Source organism: Cyclopterus lumpus, chromosome 9, assembly GCF_009769545.1.
Source record: "Cyclopterus lumpus isolate fCycLum1 chromosome 9, fCycLum1.pri, whole genome shotgun sequence".
In the NCBI taxonomy this organism is placed as follows: Eukaryota; Metazoa; Chordata; class Actinopteri; order Perciformes; family Cyclopteridae; genus Cyclopterus; species Cyclopterus lumpus.
This window is the reverse complement of record NC_046974.1, coordinates 5,921,345-5,938,181: the sequence shown is the minus strand read 5'-3', so window position 1 is coordinate 5,938,181 and position 16,837 is coordinate 5,921,345. Positions and strand designations below refer to the sequence as shown.

Genomic DNA, 16,837 nt, shown 5'->3' with positions numbered 1-16,837 from the left:
ACTGAGTCAATACTTTTGCATTTACCTAAACGTTGATTAAATATGTTCATGGCGCACTGAATCTACAACTGAAGCCGCTTAAAGTAGACACGTATTACATAAATGATATTATATGAGTATAAGTTTTAACGAGTAAAAGGTCAAGAGAGCAAACACATGTGAGCGGTTACATGTTGGAACTATTTTCTCTCAGCCATCGGCGCACGAAAATGACAAAAACAGGAATTTGCATCCCAGGACAACAATCACATTACAAAATGTGTTTGGTGGATATTAACAAGGCCCCCAAATAGTGAGTTCAGCAATCTTTAAAAACAAATATTTTCATATTTGTTATTGTTCTTGGTAGCAGAAGACATTTCTTTGTACCTTTTTTTTTTTACAAGTGAAAATGTGCAATGCAAAAAAACATGCACGTTTCGCGGATTAAAACAGTGAAGCATGACGTCACATCGCCCAGTTGAAAAGCCAGATGAACACGGCTATTCTCAACGCACGTGGCGGCATGTTTTGAAGGCACAAAACCAAGCGCTCTCATATTTGCCCCTATTTGGAAATACACTCGGAGCAGGCGGAGGAGGTGTGTTCGGTTACGGTTCAGCGCTTTGCTGTTGTGCAATTTGGCCACCAGAGGGCGACAGAGAGAGAGAGAGACGCCGCCTCTCATTGGTGAAGCTGCAACCGAATCTGGAGGACGACATCAAGTTAGACAGACGTATCAGCGCGAGACCGGAAGACGATTGATTTTTGCCTTCAGAACAAACTGCAATTCTGCCCCACACACTTTCTGGGTCAGGAAAGGCGGGTAAACAATAATAGTGATGAGTTATGAAGCTAAATGGATAAATAGAAATAAGTATATTCAAAATATTATTTAATTCCTTTCCAAAATCTACTAGCAATAGACGGAATAGTTATTTACAGACTATGTGCACATACGCAGTCATCTTCGACAGACATAGCAGGAAAGGTATTGCTGCAATAAAGTATCTCCATTTTTCATAATTAACAACAATAAAACAACAACATTGTTGACCATATGACAGCCTAAAAGGGTGATCTATATATATATATATAGAAAAAGGAGGAAAAGAAAGGCTGAGCTTTATGATTCAAGTGTATAAGTACAATCATTTAAAAATATTCATACATCTCAATATGTGTAGTGAAGTGCGGGGGAAGCAAACTCTCGAGGGTATGTTAAAGAGTTAGTTTGCAATAAACAATGATAACTAGAATGATTAACAACACTCTCCAATGCAAAGCATACCTTTTTTATCTTTATATTATATTATTATTTATTTTATATGACCTTTTATCTAAAACGGTCAGGCCACTTTATCTGCATTTTTGTTATTGACCACAAGGGGACAGAAAAAAAACCATAAAATCTACATATTTAACAAATAGTAAGAACTTTGTATTATTCAGTTGGTTAAAAAATAATATTAGACTAGCCTAACGAGCGAACTTCGTAGGAGAGCACAGTAACGTTAAGCTTGTCAGCACGCTTTGAAACTGTCTTTGTGTAACATTAGCCAAGCCGAGCTACATTCAGGGCAACAAAGCCAGGTAACCAATACCACAACGTTTTCTAATACATTCATTTACATTGTCTTTAAGTGATTGCGCCTACAAGGTCATAACAGAACTTATTCAACAATCGCATCCTCACAAGCAGAGGTTTTCTAATTTTATTTAAAAATAACATCTGAGAACAGCATTTATTTATATATATATATATATACATACATATATATACAAATATGATGTATTTATATATACATTATATTTGTATTATCGAAGCAGCGTCTTATTCTGAAAATCCAAACAGGAAGTCGCTTCTCTCCGGCCGGCTGGCTTAATTCCGGGTCGCTTTGAGCGCGCGAGCTGTCAGATCGAGAGACCCAGAGAGAGAACACCGAACAACGGTCGCCTCGTCTTTCAGTCTCAACCCCTCCGTCCTCTCGCCGCCTCCTAAAAGGCATTGACGCCGCTCCAACGGCCCGTCTCGCTGCTGGGCGGACTCGTATCTATTTATTTTATTTTTGCCAATTTACGCGAAAACTAACCGTAGTTTTTTTCTTTTTTTTTTTCCTTCTTCTTTTCTTTCTTCCCGGAGCCGACAAAAAGTAAAAGAAGCGAGAGACCAAGAAGAGAGACATGGCTGCGACAACCTGTACGCGATTCACAGACGAATTTCAGCTATACGAGGAGCTGGGGAAGTGAGTCCCTGTTGTTGTTGTTGTTGTTGTTGTTGTTGTTGTTGTTGTTGTTGTTCATGTTTTTGTGTCGGAGATTTGAGGGTTTCTTATTTTCTGGTACGGTTGTCTGGTTTTAAAGTGTAATTTGGAGAAACGGCGTAGAAGGCTGGTTAGAGCTGCGCGAGGCTAGCTGTGTGTGTGTGTGTGTGTGTGTGTGTGTGTGTGTGTGTGTGCGTGTGTGTGTGCGCGTGTTTGTGCGCGCTTTTTTGGGACGACAGCTCTCAAAATACGCTCTCTCTCTCTTTCTGTGCAAGTCAATGTCTCTCTCTCTTTCTGTGTAAGTCAATGTCTCTCTCTCTCTCTTTAAATCAATCTCTCTCTCTCTCTCTTTCAGTGTAAAGCAATGTCTCTCGCTCTGTGTAAGTCAACCTCTCTCGCTCTCTCTCTGTATACGTGAATGTCTCTTTATCTCTCTCTCTCTCTGTGTGTATGTCAATGTCTTTCTCTCTGTGTAAGTCAATGTATCTCTTTCTCTCTCTCTCTCTTTCTCTCTGTATAAGTCAATGTATCTCTTCCTCTCTCTCTCTCTGACGTAAATGCAACAATTTGCATGACAACATGCGCAACTTGCATGACGTGCATGTGTGACGTACAATGTGCAGCTGTATGCACATTGATATTCAGAAGAAAAGAAGACGGGGTGTCAGAAATCTCTTTTAATGAAAAGTTATGCAGTTTATTAAAAAAAAGTGTATATATATATATGAGGGAACTCATAGATCTTCATGTGCACGTGCAAGTCTTTTATGGTTGCACATATGACTTATGACATATGCTTTGATCAGATATCTTCCAGAAGAATTAATGAGCCATCTGTTTGCCCTTTGACCCGTGCTTTTTCTTTTCAGCATATCTTTGTTAAGTCCTGAATAAAACGCGTCACGGTGTACACGTTCTGTATTTAACGTAAAGTAAAGTTTTCACGGCTACGTCGTGACACCGTGTGGCGGCTCCGCTCGCGAAGAGATATTAACTGTAACATGCACACTATTCTTTGTTTGGAGGGTTTTTCCAATGCGACGGAAATTTGCATTTGTCGTAAAACATCGTTGTTGTCGTCAACACATCTGCTCGAATACACTCGCTGGCGTCGTGCCACGGGAGATGTGAAAGTACTCCACCAGTCCTCGCTCGGTTCGCCATAATAAACTAGGTTTTTCTTGTCACTAGATATCTTAAAAGGCCCAGTGCATGACAGGTTGGGCTGTGGTCCACCGGTATTGGTCGGTCGTTCTGGCAAACGGATCGCCGCCATAGAAGCCACGCCCCCTTTAAAAAAAAAAAATCTCTCCAGTCGTAAATATCGTCACCATTGCCCGCCCCGACTCCCAATGTATCCCCAAAAGCCAGTGAGGCTTTATAAATAAAATGTAAAAAGCGTACAAAAATAATCCACTGACCGACAAAATCTCAGTGGACTAAAACCAAATCGACCAATCAGAGGGAGCTCCTTGTAAACGGTGCATTCTGGAGACTCTCGGATGTCACTTCCTGTCACAGCTGAAGAAGAACTGAAGAACACCGTTTTTCCTTTTTGTTTGGGATATCCCGTTTTACATCTCGGTTTCGACTTTGAGCCTTTTTTGTTTTAAATCCACAAAAAAAAAAAAGCAGTGATTCATGACCTATTACCCTTTTCAGCTGTGTGTGTGTGTGTGTGTGTGTGTGTGTTAGCATATTTAGCCCTGATGATGGATACTTACCTCACAGAGTGTGAACTTTCCAGCCACAGCTGTGGAGTTTAGTGTCAGTAATGTGTGTGTGTATGTGTGTGTGGACGGCGTGGCCCAACGCAGTGCTTCTACGCAACTGTGTGCCAGTGGGTTTTCTCGCTTGCGGGGTCGCGTTTCGTCTCGCAGCGCACGTGGTCTCCGTAGAAACGGCCTTCTGTGAGCGACTGCGTCGATCCTCCAGCCACGAGGCGCTTTGAAACAAGACTTGAAATACCCGGTGAAGTCCGTCGGGGTTTTCTTTTTTCGTGTCTCTCGCGGGTTTTTTTTACGCCAGTTTGAGGCTACGTTCACACTAATACGTTTTCGAATAAAACATTTTTTTTTAAAAACATGTCACGTGCACTATTCAAGAAAAGGGGCCTAAAAAGAGTCGAACGCCACTTCCAACGCAAAGAATTGTCTCCGTGTCAAACAACACTTTTAGATCCACTTTATCGTCTGTTCTAGTGAACATCTCTATCTCTCTTTCTCTCTCTTTCTCTCTCTCTCTCTCTCACGCCACATGTGTGCATGCTATTTAGAATTTGCCGACTGTGCGCGGGGGGGTAACCTCGCGGGAGCTTATTAAGCGGACAAAATCCTGGCACCGCCGTCTTTTTAACGTCGTTAGCGGCGGTTTAACGCGAGCGAGGGGACATCGGGTCTAATCAGCACTGGGCCTGGAAAAAATGCCGACTGTGCAGAAAAAGTCATCCTCAATAAAAAAAAAAAAGCCACAGTCATTAAGTTGAGCCCCCCCACCACTCTCTTTGTCATTCATTAACACATTGCAGGTGATACTTGTTTTACATTCAAAACAGAATGTGTAATTAGAGAAGCACAGATATGTTATTTCAACTGCTAGTAAGTTGAGTAAATGTTAATTTTGTTCTTTTTCTCGTGTCTTTACAGGGGAGCCTTTTCAGTGGTGCGCAGATGTGTTAAGCTGTGCACGGGACAGGAGAATGCCGCCAAAATAATCAACACCAAAAAGTTATCTGCAAGAGGTACATAAGCACGCCCCACATCTCAGGATCTTGTTCATCACCTTCACAACACACATCTCCGTTGAATTTCACTATTAGCTCCCTCCCTCAAAGTGCAGTGCACAACCAGACGAGGGTGACGCACGTGTCCGTAGTGTCTCTGTCCCAGCGGTCACCTCCGCACCTACAAGCGCAGACGGTTACATAAGTGATGTCTCAACAGCAAGCCACCCATCTCGGATTGGGCGACGCGTGGGACGGCGTGCATGAGAAACGGAGGACAAACGGAGCGGTTTCAGAAGCTTTTCCTGGATTTTAACACTGCCCTGTTCCTGAGTTATACGTAACTGGTGTTGTGTACCATGTGGGACAAAGAGTTAAAATACGTAATGCATAATCATAATTTAATATTTTACGGTAGGAACGGTCGAAGACTTCACATCATTTTTAAATATAAATTAAGTCACACAACTCACTGTCATCCTTAAAGGAGCAGAACATGAAATTCCCGATGACAAACGGCACCTTACTTCAGTTCATTTAACTTTCTTTCTTACGTTGTGACTCGGGAGTGTTATCCGTGTAACGGGTTGAAACCCGGATCTGTTAAATTGAGCGATATGTTAACAGAGTCTTTGCATTTTAAGTGACGTATTTTAAGGCGTCTGTAAGTCTTTTTATGTTACCTGCTGTGCGGGGAGGGCCGACGTTTTACACAGAGGCGGCGTGTCGCGTGTGTGGATTCGTGGGTCGACGCTATCGGTATAATTTCGTTCTCTCGAGCACCACCGAAGCATCCCGTATAAAAGGGTCGATCTCTGTTGATCGTTTTAAAGATCACTTTGTGGAGAGAGGGGATATTTTAAAAGCATTAAAGGCTCTTAAATTTTAGTTCTTTGATCGTGACCGCGTGTGCAATTTGGTGAGAGGAAGTGAAGCTCCGTCCACTTTTCCACTCGGGTTAACTAAATGGATCTATAATTGTTGGACTGTGGAATCACATGATGATATTTTGCTCGCCGTGGCTCCTCACAACACCACTTGCTCGGTGTAAATCTCCAGCCTGGTAACTGGAGCCCCCCCCCCCCCCCCCCCCCCTCCCCCTCCCCTCGAGGCACCGTGCTGACCCCTTGACTGTTACCCTGCCTGGGTAACAACTCGGGCCACTGCTTGTGTGGTGGAAAGAGGCATTTTAACAGGCGTGAGCAGAGGGCATCAACCTAGAAGGTCCATAATCATTTACATTTTTATTTATTTAGTGCTCGGTGTCGGGAGGCCTGATCTGACCCGACCAGGGGTGCGAGGCTGCTCTCTAACGGTCGAGCCAGCGGGGCTTCTAGTCCAGATCCTATTCATAGCTCCATGACCTATCCGACATGGGAGCGTGTTTTTTTTTTTTTTTTTTACGGCCGCCACGACATTGACATTTGGTTTAGGTCCTTGTTGTTGTTGTTGTTGTTGTTGTTGTTGTTGTTGCAGTATTTGGTAAGGTTTGAGAGCTTAGAGCAAACTGAGAGGGGCGTTTGCTTCGGACCGGCAGATGGAGATGGACGGCGATGGGGGGGGGGGGGGGTCACGCGAGAGAAGGCACCCCAGGCACTTGGCAGCTGAGGGCCGTGCGCCTGTACTCCTACATGCCTTTAGCACGGGACTCTCATCTGACTCTTCAGACGTGGCAGAGGAGCGGAGACTGTGTGTGTGTGTGTGTGTGTGTGTGTGTGTGTGTGTGTGTGTGTGTGTGTGTGTGTGTGTGTGTGTGTGTGTGTGTGTGAGAGACAGGTGTGTGTGCTTTTATGAGATTCACCTGCAATGCAGTAGCAAGTGATCCAACCTGGTTTTTGGCCAGTCGCTTCAGTCAAATACATATTTAACTTTTATTATTAGAATATTTGTTATTATACTTATTATACTTTTAAATTACATTAGCTGTAATTACACTGAGCCTTTTAGTAAATCCTGATTTATTTGTAATCCCAACACACAGTCTGCTTGCATGTTACAGCATTTGTTTAGCTTTTACGACCTAAAGATTTAAAATGGTTAAAAATTTTAGGGTGACTCTTGAATACACCTCCAACAGGTTTGGAGAATATAACATATATATATATAGAATATGCTTATTTACTTACTAAATTGTGTTTTTTTCTGACACCGCGATATAATTCCGTCCCAATGGTCAAGCTTCACCTTTTTAAACTTAGAGGCTGCATTGTGACACAAACGTCTCCGATGAGTCCTTTGTCTCCTATTCAATGGGGTTTTATTAGAATAAGATTTAGTTAAAACGATTTATACGTCAGTAAAAGCCAAAAAACCTTGATACCGTCCCGAGTTTTTACGACGACGGTTATAACGGTCTTTGTGTCTTTTTTACATCCACTCCCCTCTGGAGACTTACGTCCTCACCGGTGAGGATTAACCCAGATTCATTCCTCCCTCAACACGTACGGTAGATTCCTGCACACTTCGCTGTAACCGCTGTCCTCGGGTTATCTCACTTAGTGAAAAGTCTGAGCTTATGTTCTTCTCTCCAACCTATCTCCTCCTGCGTGTCCTATTATCTCCACTTCCTCTCTCTTTTCCCCCTCAGGATCACTCCTCACCTTCCTCCCCTTTCCTTGCCCCCTCCTCTCACTTTTTTTCTGCTGCATCAGAAGCACACAATTGTACTTAGACCCGGCAGCAAAGTGTCTATTTTTCTTTTCCTCACAAAGATGAGCATACCTTCAAAGGGCAAGTCCACCTTAAGTTAGCGTCTTAAACTTAAGGTGGACTTAATAGCCTAAAATGTGCTGCGTTCAATTCGTCAAATGTTTTTACGGTTTCCTCGTAAATTGGTGGAGTGGAAAAAGGAACCGATCTTCTTCTTTTTTTTGGTGCAGACTTTCCTTCTATTCAGCCAGCCTGTTAAAGCCGGGATAAAGGACCTGAATAGCAACCTTCCTCATTACAAAGGAGGTTGCTATATCTCATTTTAAGAAGTCCAATCTCCAGCCGTAAATCCCAAGACCAAATTCTCAATGGCCCATTCGGATCTCCGCTTAAAGAGATTTTAAGCTTAAAGCGAGGCTAGAAAGAAGCAGAGTTAACTGTACGCGTTTTAATTTGTAGTTTCCATGCTTAGCAATGACAAAATATTGCTGCGTCAGCATGATTTGAAACGGACTTTGCTTTAAAACTCTATAATAAAACCCTCAATTGTTTGTACATCTCGCAATATCCTTTCCTCCGCAGCCTTCAGTCCGTTCAGACGTGCCGACGAGATAAAAGCCCGGTCGGGCCCATCTGGTCGACCGGGGCGAGGATGAACCAGTGCGTTTCCCCAGAGTGATGTCAGCAGATGTCGCCGACAGAATGTAACGCGACGCTCGCGCTCAGGAACATGTTTCCCCACCGTTTGACATCGCAGTGTGATGGATGACATATCTGGGAGCGTCCGGCACAAGCGAATAGTTGGGATTGAGCCAGTCGGGAGTTGAGTTCTCGGGCTCGAGGGAGAAGCATATGCAGACTAACCGTTCCACTGGTGGCACTGGTGCTCCCAGTGCACCCTTTTGTTTTCCTCACAGCATCGTACTGCGCTTAAGTCGATGCTACTTTCTACTCCGCCACATTTCAGAGGGAAATATTGTTTTTAAATTAAATACAATCCATTATTATACGGTAAATTAAACCTCCCAACATTATACCCCCAAAAAAAAGAAGGAAATTAGCTTTACATTTACGTGGAGCGGCAAAATTAATCGCTCCGCAATGTTTCTTTGTAATAATAATTAGTACAAATTATTTTAAAAAACAGGGACAATTTCTGCTTTGCATATATATATATATATATATATATATATATATATATATATATAGATATATATATATATATCTATATACCTCTTCCCCAATGATTGACAAATACCTTATTCACTGTATTTTTTAATCTACTGCAAGAGATCTAATTTTTTTACATTTTATCCCATTTACAGTGTCTGAAATTCAGTTTGTAACACAGAAACAAACACATAGACGAAAAAAAACATCTCTCTCTCTCATCTTTTAAAATAATAAACTCTAGAGCTCTTTATTTTTGCAGAACAGCTAAATGGCTGTGTGACCAAAATGAAAGAAATTCAAGTTGCAGGCGGCTGTGGTCGGTTAAGAAAAACAACAACAACAACAACAGCAGCAGTAATCAGCAATGTCTTATTCTTTTAAACAAAAAAAAAACTATATAGCACAATAATTAGCATGCCGTTTTTTCCTCCACCTCCTCCTCCATTCCTTTCTCCGCCCTCGCTCCTCTCATCTTCTAAGGCTTTAATCACTGGGCTCACACGTCACTGTCACTCCTCAATGGCGTGTGCTGCATGTACTGTACATGCATTTGTGTGTTTTTAAGCCTGTGCAACTTGTGTGTGTGTGTGTGTGTGTGTCACTCTCACACACACACACTTGCAAATGCATAATCTTCTTTTCTGAATCACAGGGAATGATATTATAACGATGTTCTACCAGGACAACGAAGCAGAATGTAACAGAAGATATTATTACATTTTTTTTTTTTGTGGAAAATGTTAAATTATCTGCTGTAGTTTTTTTGTACAGTGAATTGTTTCCAGGAAGTAAATCAAATAAAATGTTGAATTAGTTACAGAAAAGTATATTTTATTTTAGCATAACTGGTCACCTTTTTGTATAAATACTATGACAGGTGTACTGTACCTAGTTTTTGCCTTTTTTGAAGGAACCCTTTTGAATTAATGTCAAACTCACGTTCTCACATTTAACCCGATTATCTCCGAGCAGGTTGCTTCGATGTCCTCATGAGACTCTTTCTCTCTCTCTCTCTCTCTCTCTCTCTCTCTCTCTCTCTCTCTCTCTCTCTCTCTCTCTCTCTCTCTCTCTCCGTCTTTCTGTCCCTCCAGATCACCAGAAGCTGGAAAGAGAGGCTCGGATCTGTCGCCTGTTGAAACACTCCAACATCGGTGAAGACGCGTCTTTTCTCTCTTTCGCTCCTCAACTTATGTCTCAGCAAAGTGTAGTTGTAGCAATATACAGTCCCGTAATTTCTATTTATTTCAATTTTTATAAAAACTTAAAAAAAGGTTTTGTTGTTAAACAAATAATATAACATTTGTCTTAATCTATATAGTCCATAGATGTTATTCTAATCTAACAAATCTACTCTTAAATGTAAATTGTATACATGTTTAAGATGTTTTTAACCCGTTTCCCTCACAAAGCTAAGACTGTAGAAGAAGAAGTGTAAAAAGTAGGCTGTATCAAATTATTGAATGTATTATTTATTATTACGCAGCAATGTTACTCTGTGTTTTTCAGAAATGGCTAAACTAAATGTTTTTTTGGTTCCACAATAACAAAGCACATTAAAAATAATACTTATTACACAACATTAATCCGTCAATCTGTTTCTCTTTCTCTTCCAGTTCGTCTTCATGACAGTATTTCAGAGGAGGGCTTCCACTACCTCCTGTTTGACTTGTAAGTCCTCCTCTCCTCCTCTCCTCTCCTCCTCTCCTCTCCTCTCCATGCTCATCTTCTGCCCCCTTTCTTCCTCCCCCTCCTCTACCACCCTGATTCCCCACCCATGCCTATATATACAATTACATAACTCTCTCTACTATATCCACCAACACCACCCACGCCCTCCACATCCATCTCTTTGCAATTCCCTCTAGTTTCCATGGTAACAGTGTGGGAAGGGGGGGGGGGGGGGGCGCGGAGGGTGGTGGTGTGCTGTAGGAACCCCCACCTCTTTCCAACCTTTAATGTGTGTGTGTGTGTGTGTGTGTGTCATTGGCAGGGTGACCGGAGGTGAACTGTTTGAGGACATCGTAGCCAGAGAGTATTACAGCGAGGCCGACGCCAGGTAAGAATGCTGCCTTCACTCGCCGTGTGTGTGTGTGTGTGTGTGTGCGTGTGTGTGTGTGTGTGAGAAAGGGCTTCTCCTTGTCCTTAAATGGACCATGTCCTCTGTTGTCCTCTCTTGTCTGTTGTTTCTTACTGTGAGCCTACTTTACTCTCTTTCCTGCTCTCCGGTCCTCTTTTTCTCGCCCATTCCTCTTTACTCCTGTTCCTGTTTTCTGCTCCTCCTCACATCCCTGCACGTCTTATTTATATATTTTTCTATCCTAGTTTTTCTTTGCTCTTTCCATCCTTTTGTTCCGCTACTGTCCTGTGCATTGTCCTTTTTCATCAACGCCACAGTACTTCACCTCACGCGCTGACACCGGAGCGACCTTCATGTCCAATCCCAGGTTTGACCAATATGGGTTTTAAAGACACCCCCAAAAGAAAAAGTATGTCGGATGTTGTCTATATTTTCAACTATACAGTGCCCAATTTAAGTAGAATTGACATTGAATGGGAGTTAAATGCTCTGAGAGTCAGTGCCTAGTGCAGCTCAGCTGCATTTTTCGTAACTTCGGTAGTCACCGACATGCGCTTCCCCGATGACTCGGTCATGAGGTTCTTATCCAACACATCTAAGACACTTATAAGACCGTGAACACAGGAAACTCTGTACTCTGGGACAACAACCAACGTGCTGAATAAACTGCATTATCTGTCACAAACTCTTATTGGTCAAACTGTACGTACGTGTCTTTTAAATGACCCGACTAGCTTGACCTTTCCCATGCTGTCGTGTAGCCGCCCCCCCCCCTTTCCCCCCCTTCACCAACTCAAACAGTGGGAGAGATTAAAAACAAGTATGTGAGCAGAACAAAACAAATGTCTGTGTGTATGTGGCTTTACTTTCTTATTCACCACCACCAGCAGCAGCAGCAGCAGCCAGGCTGTTTTATACCTCACTCCCACCACTCGGGACACACACACACACACACACACACACACACACACACACACGGTTCACTTTAACCAACGGCGGGAGAGGAAATGGAGACAGTAGACGGAGATAAGAGTGAGAGAGATACTTGGAAATGACGGTTGCGTTGTGGGTGTTCATTCAGCAGCATAGAAAGCGCAACTGAATAATCTGATGTTGCCACGCCGACGGTTGTCCTGTAGCTCTCCACTCTAAAGTCTGGCTTCTCCTTGTTTGTTGATTTTACAAGACGGTCATTGATTTAGTAAAAAAAAAAATGGTGCTAAGATTTTTCAATTTTAATTAGCTAGTTATCCTTTATTTTTTGCACCAATAATAATAATGCATTTTTTTTTTTTATAGAGCACTTTTCATTCAAAAAGAATCTCAGAGTGCTAAAAAAAGAATCTCAGAGTGCACTATGCTGCAGTACTAACACCTGCCAATCGAAACCGACTGGTGATCGCTGTCTTCCCCTCCCACCTTTGTAGTACTCATCCCTGGATGATGCACACACACACACACACACACACACACACACTCATTTTCCTTTCCTCTCCCTTCACTTCTTTGAATGTCAGTCATCCAGGCCAGTCCCACCCACCCCCACACCCCCTTCTTACTCCCTTGGAGAACAGCAAGAATTGGGACTTTAATTAGCAGCGATGATTAGTCTCCGGGACGTACACCTTGATTCTCTTCAGTAGCGTTTGGTTGGGTCTGTATTTGATTTTCCTTCCCAGTGTCACTGTACTGTCCTGCAGAGAGAACACTGGGACATTGTGGCTCAAAGTGCTGAGCTAGTCACATTTTTTGGGGGGAGTGTGACGAGCGTTGCACTCTTCTCTTTCTTTTTTTTTTACCCTCTCTGCCCCACCAGGAGTTCATAAACGGACGAGTCCTTTTGCAATGACATAATGGTTTCGGACCAACAAAAGGAGTTGGGGGAAGGAGTTAACGTCTGCCACCGCTTTCACTTTATATCAAAGAAGACAAGGAAGTGCAAGTAACTGAACGGAGGGCTTGTCAACGTGGAAAAAAAAGCGTGTTATTCTCTGTGGATATTGGCCTCCTACCTGACGTCAAAGTTATCCCTGTGTAGTTTTGCGGGAAGCAGCTTGTTCACTCATCGAGGGATTTTATACGAAGAAGGACGATTCGTTTTCAGATGATTTAGAAAAAAATCTGCAATTATAGTAAATATTTTGCAGCCAAAAATCTGATTGTTTTTGCGGGATGCTCGACCTTCGTTTCCTTACAATGCTTCTCCATTGCTTCTCCATTGCTTCTCCATTGCTGCCCCCACCCTCCACTCTCAGAACTGCACTCTAAACCCACCTATTTAAAACATGCTTTTAACACGTGACGCTTAGTTATGCATGTTTTTTTTAAGTGTTATCTCTTACCATCATGTCCTCTATTTTGTTTATGTCGACATTGCTTTTTATTGTTTCTGTTATGTAAAGTGCCTTTTTAAAAAAAAATGTATTATCATTATTTGTAAGATTTATTTATTTATTTATTTATTTATTTATTTATTTATTTGCATGTATGTAAGTATAAGTTGTGTGTGCGCGTGTGAGTGTTCATGAGCAAGCGTGCACACGTATTCTCTCATTCTCTCTCTCAGTCCGCCCACTAACTAGACACTGTGTGGGCGTGCATCCTGCTATTAGTCACACATTGCTCTCTCTCTCTCTCTCTCTCTCTCTCTCTCTCTCTCTCTCATTGCACCAAGCCTCACATGCACACACTTTTAAGTGCGCGAGGTGGATACCTGTATCTTTTTTTGCGGCGCACACGCATGTGATGCCGTTTCACTTTTTCGGGATGGGGTAAAAAAAAAAAAAAAAAAAAAAAAAAAAAGCCTGGCATCGACCCACCGGTCTTCTGTGATTCAGATACAATACGTCTTCCATTTCTTTCATGTATTATTATTATCATCTCTCTTTTGCTCTTCAAAAGCGTACCTTCTCTTTCACAATCTGTCACCGTTTCTTTTATTTGGGTTTCCTCTCCTCTCCTCCTCTCCTCCTCTCCTCCTCTCTTTTCCTCTGTGTCGGTGTTTGTTGTGATGTTCTGTCTGGCAGGCTGTTCTGCTGTGGCTGCTCTTGTCTCTCATCATGTTTTTAAAAAACGTTTTTTGTCTCCTCCACCTGCACCCACCCACCCAACCACCGCCCACTCCTCCTCTCCCACGCTCCTCCTTTTCCTCCTCTAATCTAACCTTCCTCTCTCTCATCCTTACATTTGGTCTCGATCCTCTTGCATTGACCCCCGTCACTCTGTTCACTCTGGCATCCTCTTTCTTCTCCTTCACCCCCTCTCCCCTACCATCACCTTCATCCTCCCCCCCCCCCACGGCCCATCTGCCTTCATCCCTCCCTCCACCCCCTCTCTCTGTTTTGTCTTCACAGTCACTGTATCCATCAGATTCTAGAAAGTGTCCATCACATTCACCAACATGACATAGTGCACAGGGACCTGAAGGTTAGTATATGTTGAGGAGCATCTGCATCCCCTTGCTTCCTTTTTCCCCTCCTCCTCCGTCCCTTTCCCTCCTTCGTCCCTCCCGTCCTCCGTCTCGTCTGTTCGTGTCGTCAGTTGCTGGTCTAATGTCCGCCTGTCCGAAGTGTCTCTCGGTATGCTCTCGTGTTTTCCTTTTTGCTTTAAAAAAAAAAAAAAATGTTATGGTATTTTTTCCTATTTAACTGGAGGACCACCTTGTCGGCCTCACCCGCCCTCTCCGCTCCATCTGCCCTCCCAACCGTTCACTTGACGGTCATTTTTACAAACAACTACATCATAAAACTCCTGTTGCACTGACTGACCAGATCAATCAATTAATGAGCCTTGCATGCGCACACACACACACACACACACACACACACACACACACACACACACACACACACCCTTCGACAGATGAATGGATATCCAGTGTTTGCACATGCCCCACGCAACCATCAATCTCTCCCACCAGGTTTGTTAAATGAAGCCACAATCATATTTATTCTGATCCTCATTGATTTCTCCTCCTCCTCCTCCTCCTCCTCCTCCTCCTCCTCCTCCCTTCTCGAGACAAGTTTCTTCCATGTGATTTGATAAAACAGCATAAATGCTCTTTTCTGCTGATCTCCAATTAGAGAACATAATTAAGCCCAGAGGACCACCATCAGGGCCACCTGATTATCTGCAGCTCTCATTTCATTCTTTTATTTGAGCCAGCAGGTATTTATTAACATATTATATGGGAGATAATTAGTGCTCATCTGCAGCTACGACAACAAGTAATTGTCTTTCCGCCTTTTGATGCCCTCTAATTATACATATGCAATTAGAAAAAGGGAGCATGCGTGTCTTAAGTGTGTCAGAGTACAGTTGTATTGCTTGCTTTAAGGGAACTTCACCCACAAAATGACCATTTGTACGTCAGTTATTCACCCAATGCTACTTTGTATTCTTAAGAATTCCTCTTTTTACTTCTTTGTCCCTCTCATGCCTCCGCTGGGAACGAAGAACGGCCAAACTATATAAAAACATCGGTTTACAAACTCTCACGCAGTACAATCCCACTCGCATTTATGCAGTCGTGTACTCGCCATTTCCCCACAAAAAACATGCATCTTTTCTAAAACCTTATTTAAAACACTGTGTTCTAAATAGTACGATTTTGGCGATGTGTTTTAGGAAGTAGTGTTTTGTACGGTTGTTAAACGCGGCAAACCATTTACTTACATTACTTCAATTTTCTTTTGAGTCTCTCTTCGCCATAAAGGCGTTTACTTCAAGAATTAAAGGTAACATTGGGCGAGTAACTGAAATAAAAATAATATGTATAAAACAATAAATATATATTTATATATATATATATATATATATATATATCAACATATTTATATATAAATATTTATATATATAAATAATATATATGAAAATATATATATATATATATATGAAAATATATATATATATATATATATATATATATATATATATATATATATGATCATTTTGTGAGTGAAGTAGACAATTGTAAATTGTGTTGCCGAATTGAATGTAAAGTTTCCATTACAATTAGCAGCAGTATAATGGATACATACATTTAGATCCTTTGGCTAATCCAAAAAGTCATTTTTTTTGTTTCAAGCAATTCATTTGTAGCTGTTCCCTTTTATATTTATTTCAAGTGCTACAAATAGACTGTAAGAACAAGTAATACAGCAACAAATTAAAATGTACAATCCACCAAACAGGTCCAGCGCCTATTTTATTGTCATCTCTGCACCGTCACTTTTTTTCTTTCTTAGCTTTATTTGAAGTCCCTTCTGTGGCTGGGCTGCAGACCTCGTTCTTCAGCTCCTCTTTGAAGAACTCTGCGAAGCGTGTAAAACTCGCCGCTTTGCAACCGTAAACACACTCGTCTCACAGCGGATTACACGCGTAGACGCAGAAACACCGCTTGTACACAACGTGTGCCCAAAGCCAGCTTTTCATAGACGGGGAGCAGTTCAAACAAAGGGCCAACGCCACGGAACGGATCAGAAAATATAGAGTGAGATATCCACGGCGTGGCCTCCGCTAACTGCTCACTGACACGGGGAGCGTTTGGGATGACCTCCATCTATCACACACACACACACACACACACACACACACACACACACACACACACATGCAGAGGATCCTGCGGGTTACGGAGCTCAACAGCTGACAACGTGGGGGGGGGGGGCGGCATGTACACACACACGCACACACACACGCACTGAACGGCATGCATACCTACCTGTGAATGAGGTTACATAAGACCACAGCACACATTTCATTGGTGGAAGTCCCTTTTGCCATGTTCTCGTACACACACACACACGCACACACACGTATATATATATATATATATATATATATATATATATATATATATGTATATATATATATTTATATTTATATATCAATATCGTCTCCTACCGTTAAGTTGGGATATTAAATATATATATATATATATATATTTAATAAAATTAATTAATTAATTATATA

At 42.1% G+C, this 16,837-nt stretch overlaps 1 protein-coding gene across 14 annotated transcripts in view; it reads left to right on the top strand.

Moving 5' to 3' along the window:
- The first annotated feature begins 1,881 nt into the window (after window positions 1-1,881).
- Window positions 1,882-16,837, top strand: part of camk2b1 (calcium/calmodulin-dependent protein kinase (CaM kinase) II beta 1) — a 48,047-nt gene continuing 33,091 nt past the window's right edge. For 8 of the 14 annotated variants that reach the window (XM_034541349.1, XM_034541344.1, XM_034541345.1 and 5 more), the window contains exons 1-6: window positions 1,882-2,225; window positions 4,889-4,983; window positions 9,879-9,938; window positions 10,401-10,455; window positions 10,778-10,843; window positions 14,218-14,290. In XM_034541349.1, the coding sequence (XP_034397240.1) occupies window positions 2,164-2,225; window positions 4,889-4,983; window positions 9,879-9,938; window positions 10,401-10,455; window positions 10,778-10,843; window positions 14,218-14,290 (411 nt within the window). In that variant the 5' untranslated portion in view covers window positions 1,882-2,163. The remainder of the gene's footprint in view (window positions 2,226-4,888; window positions 4,984-9,878; window positions 9,939-10,400; window positions 10,456-10,777; window positions 10,844-14,217; window positions 14,291-16,837) is intronic. The other 6 variants (XM_034541350.1, XM_034541346.1, XM_034541340.1 and 3 more) reach the window with 1 other exon arrangement.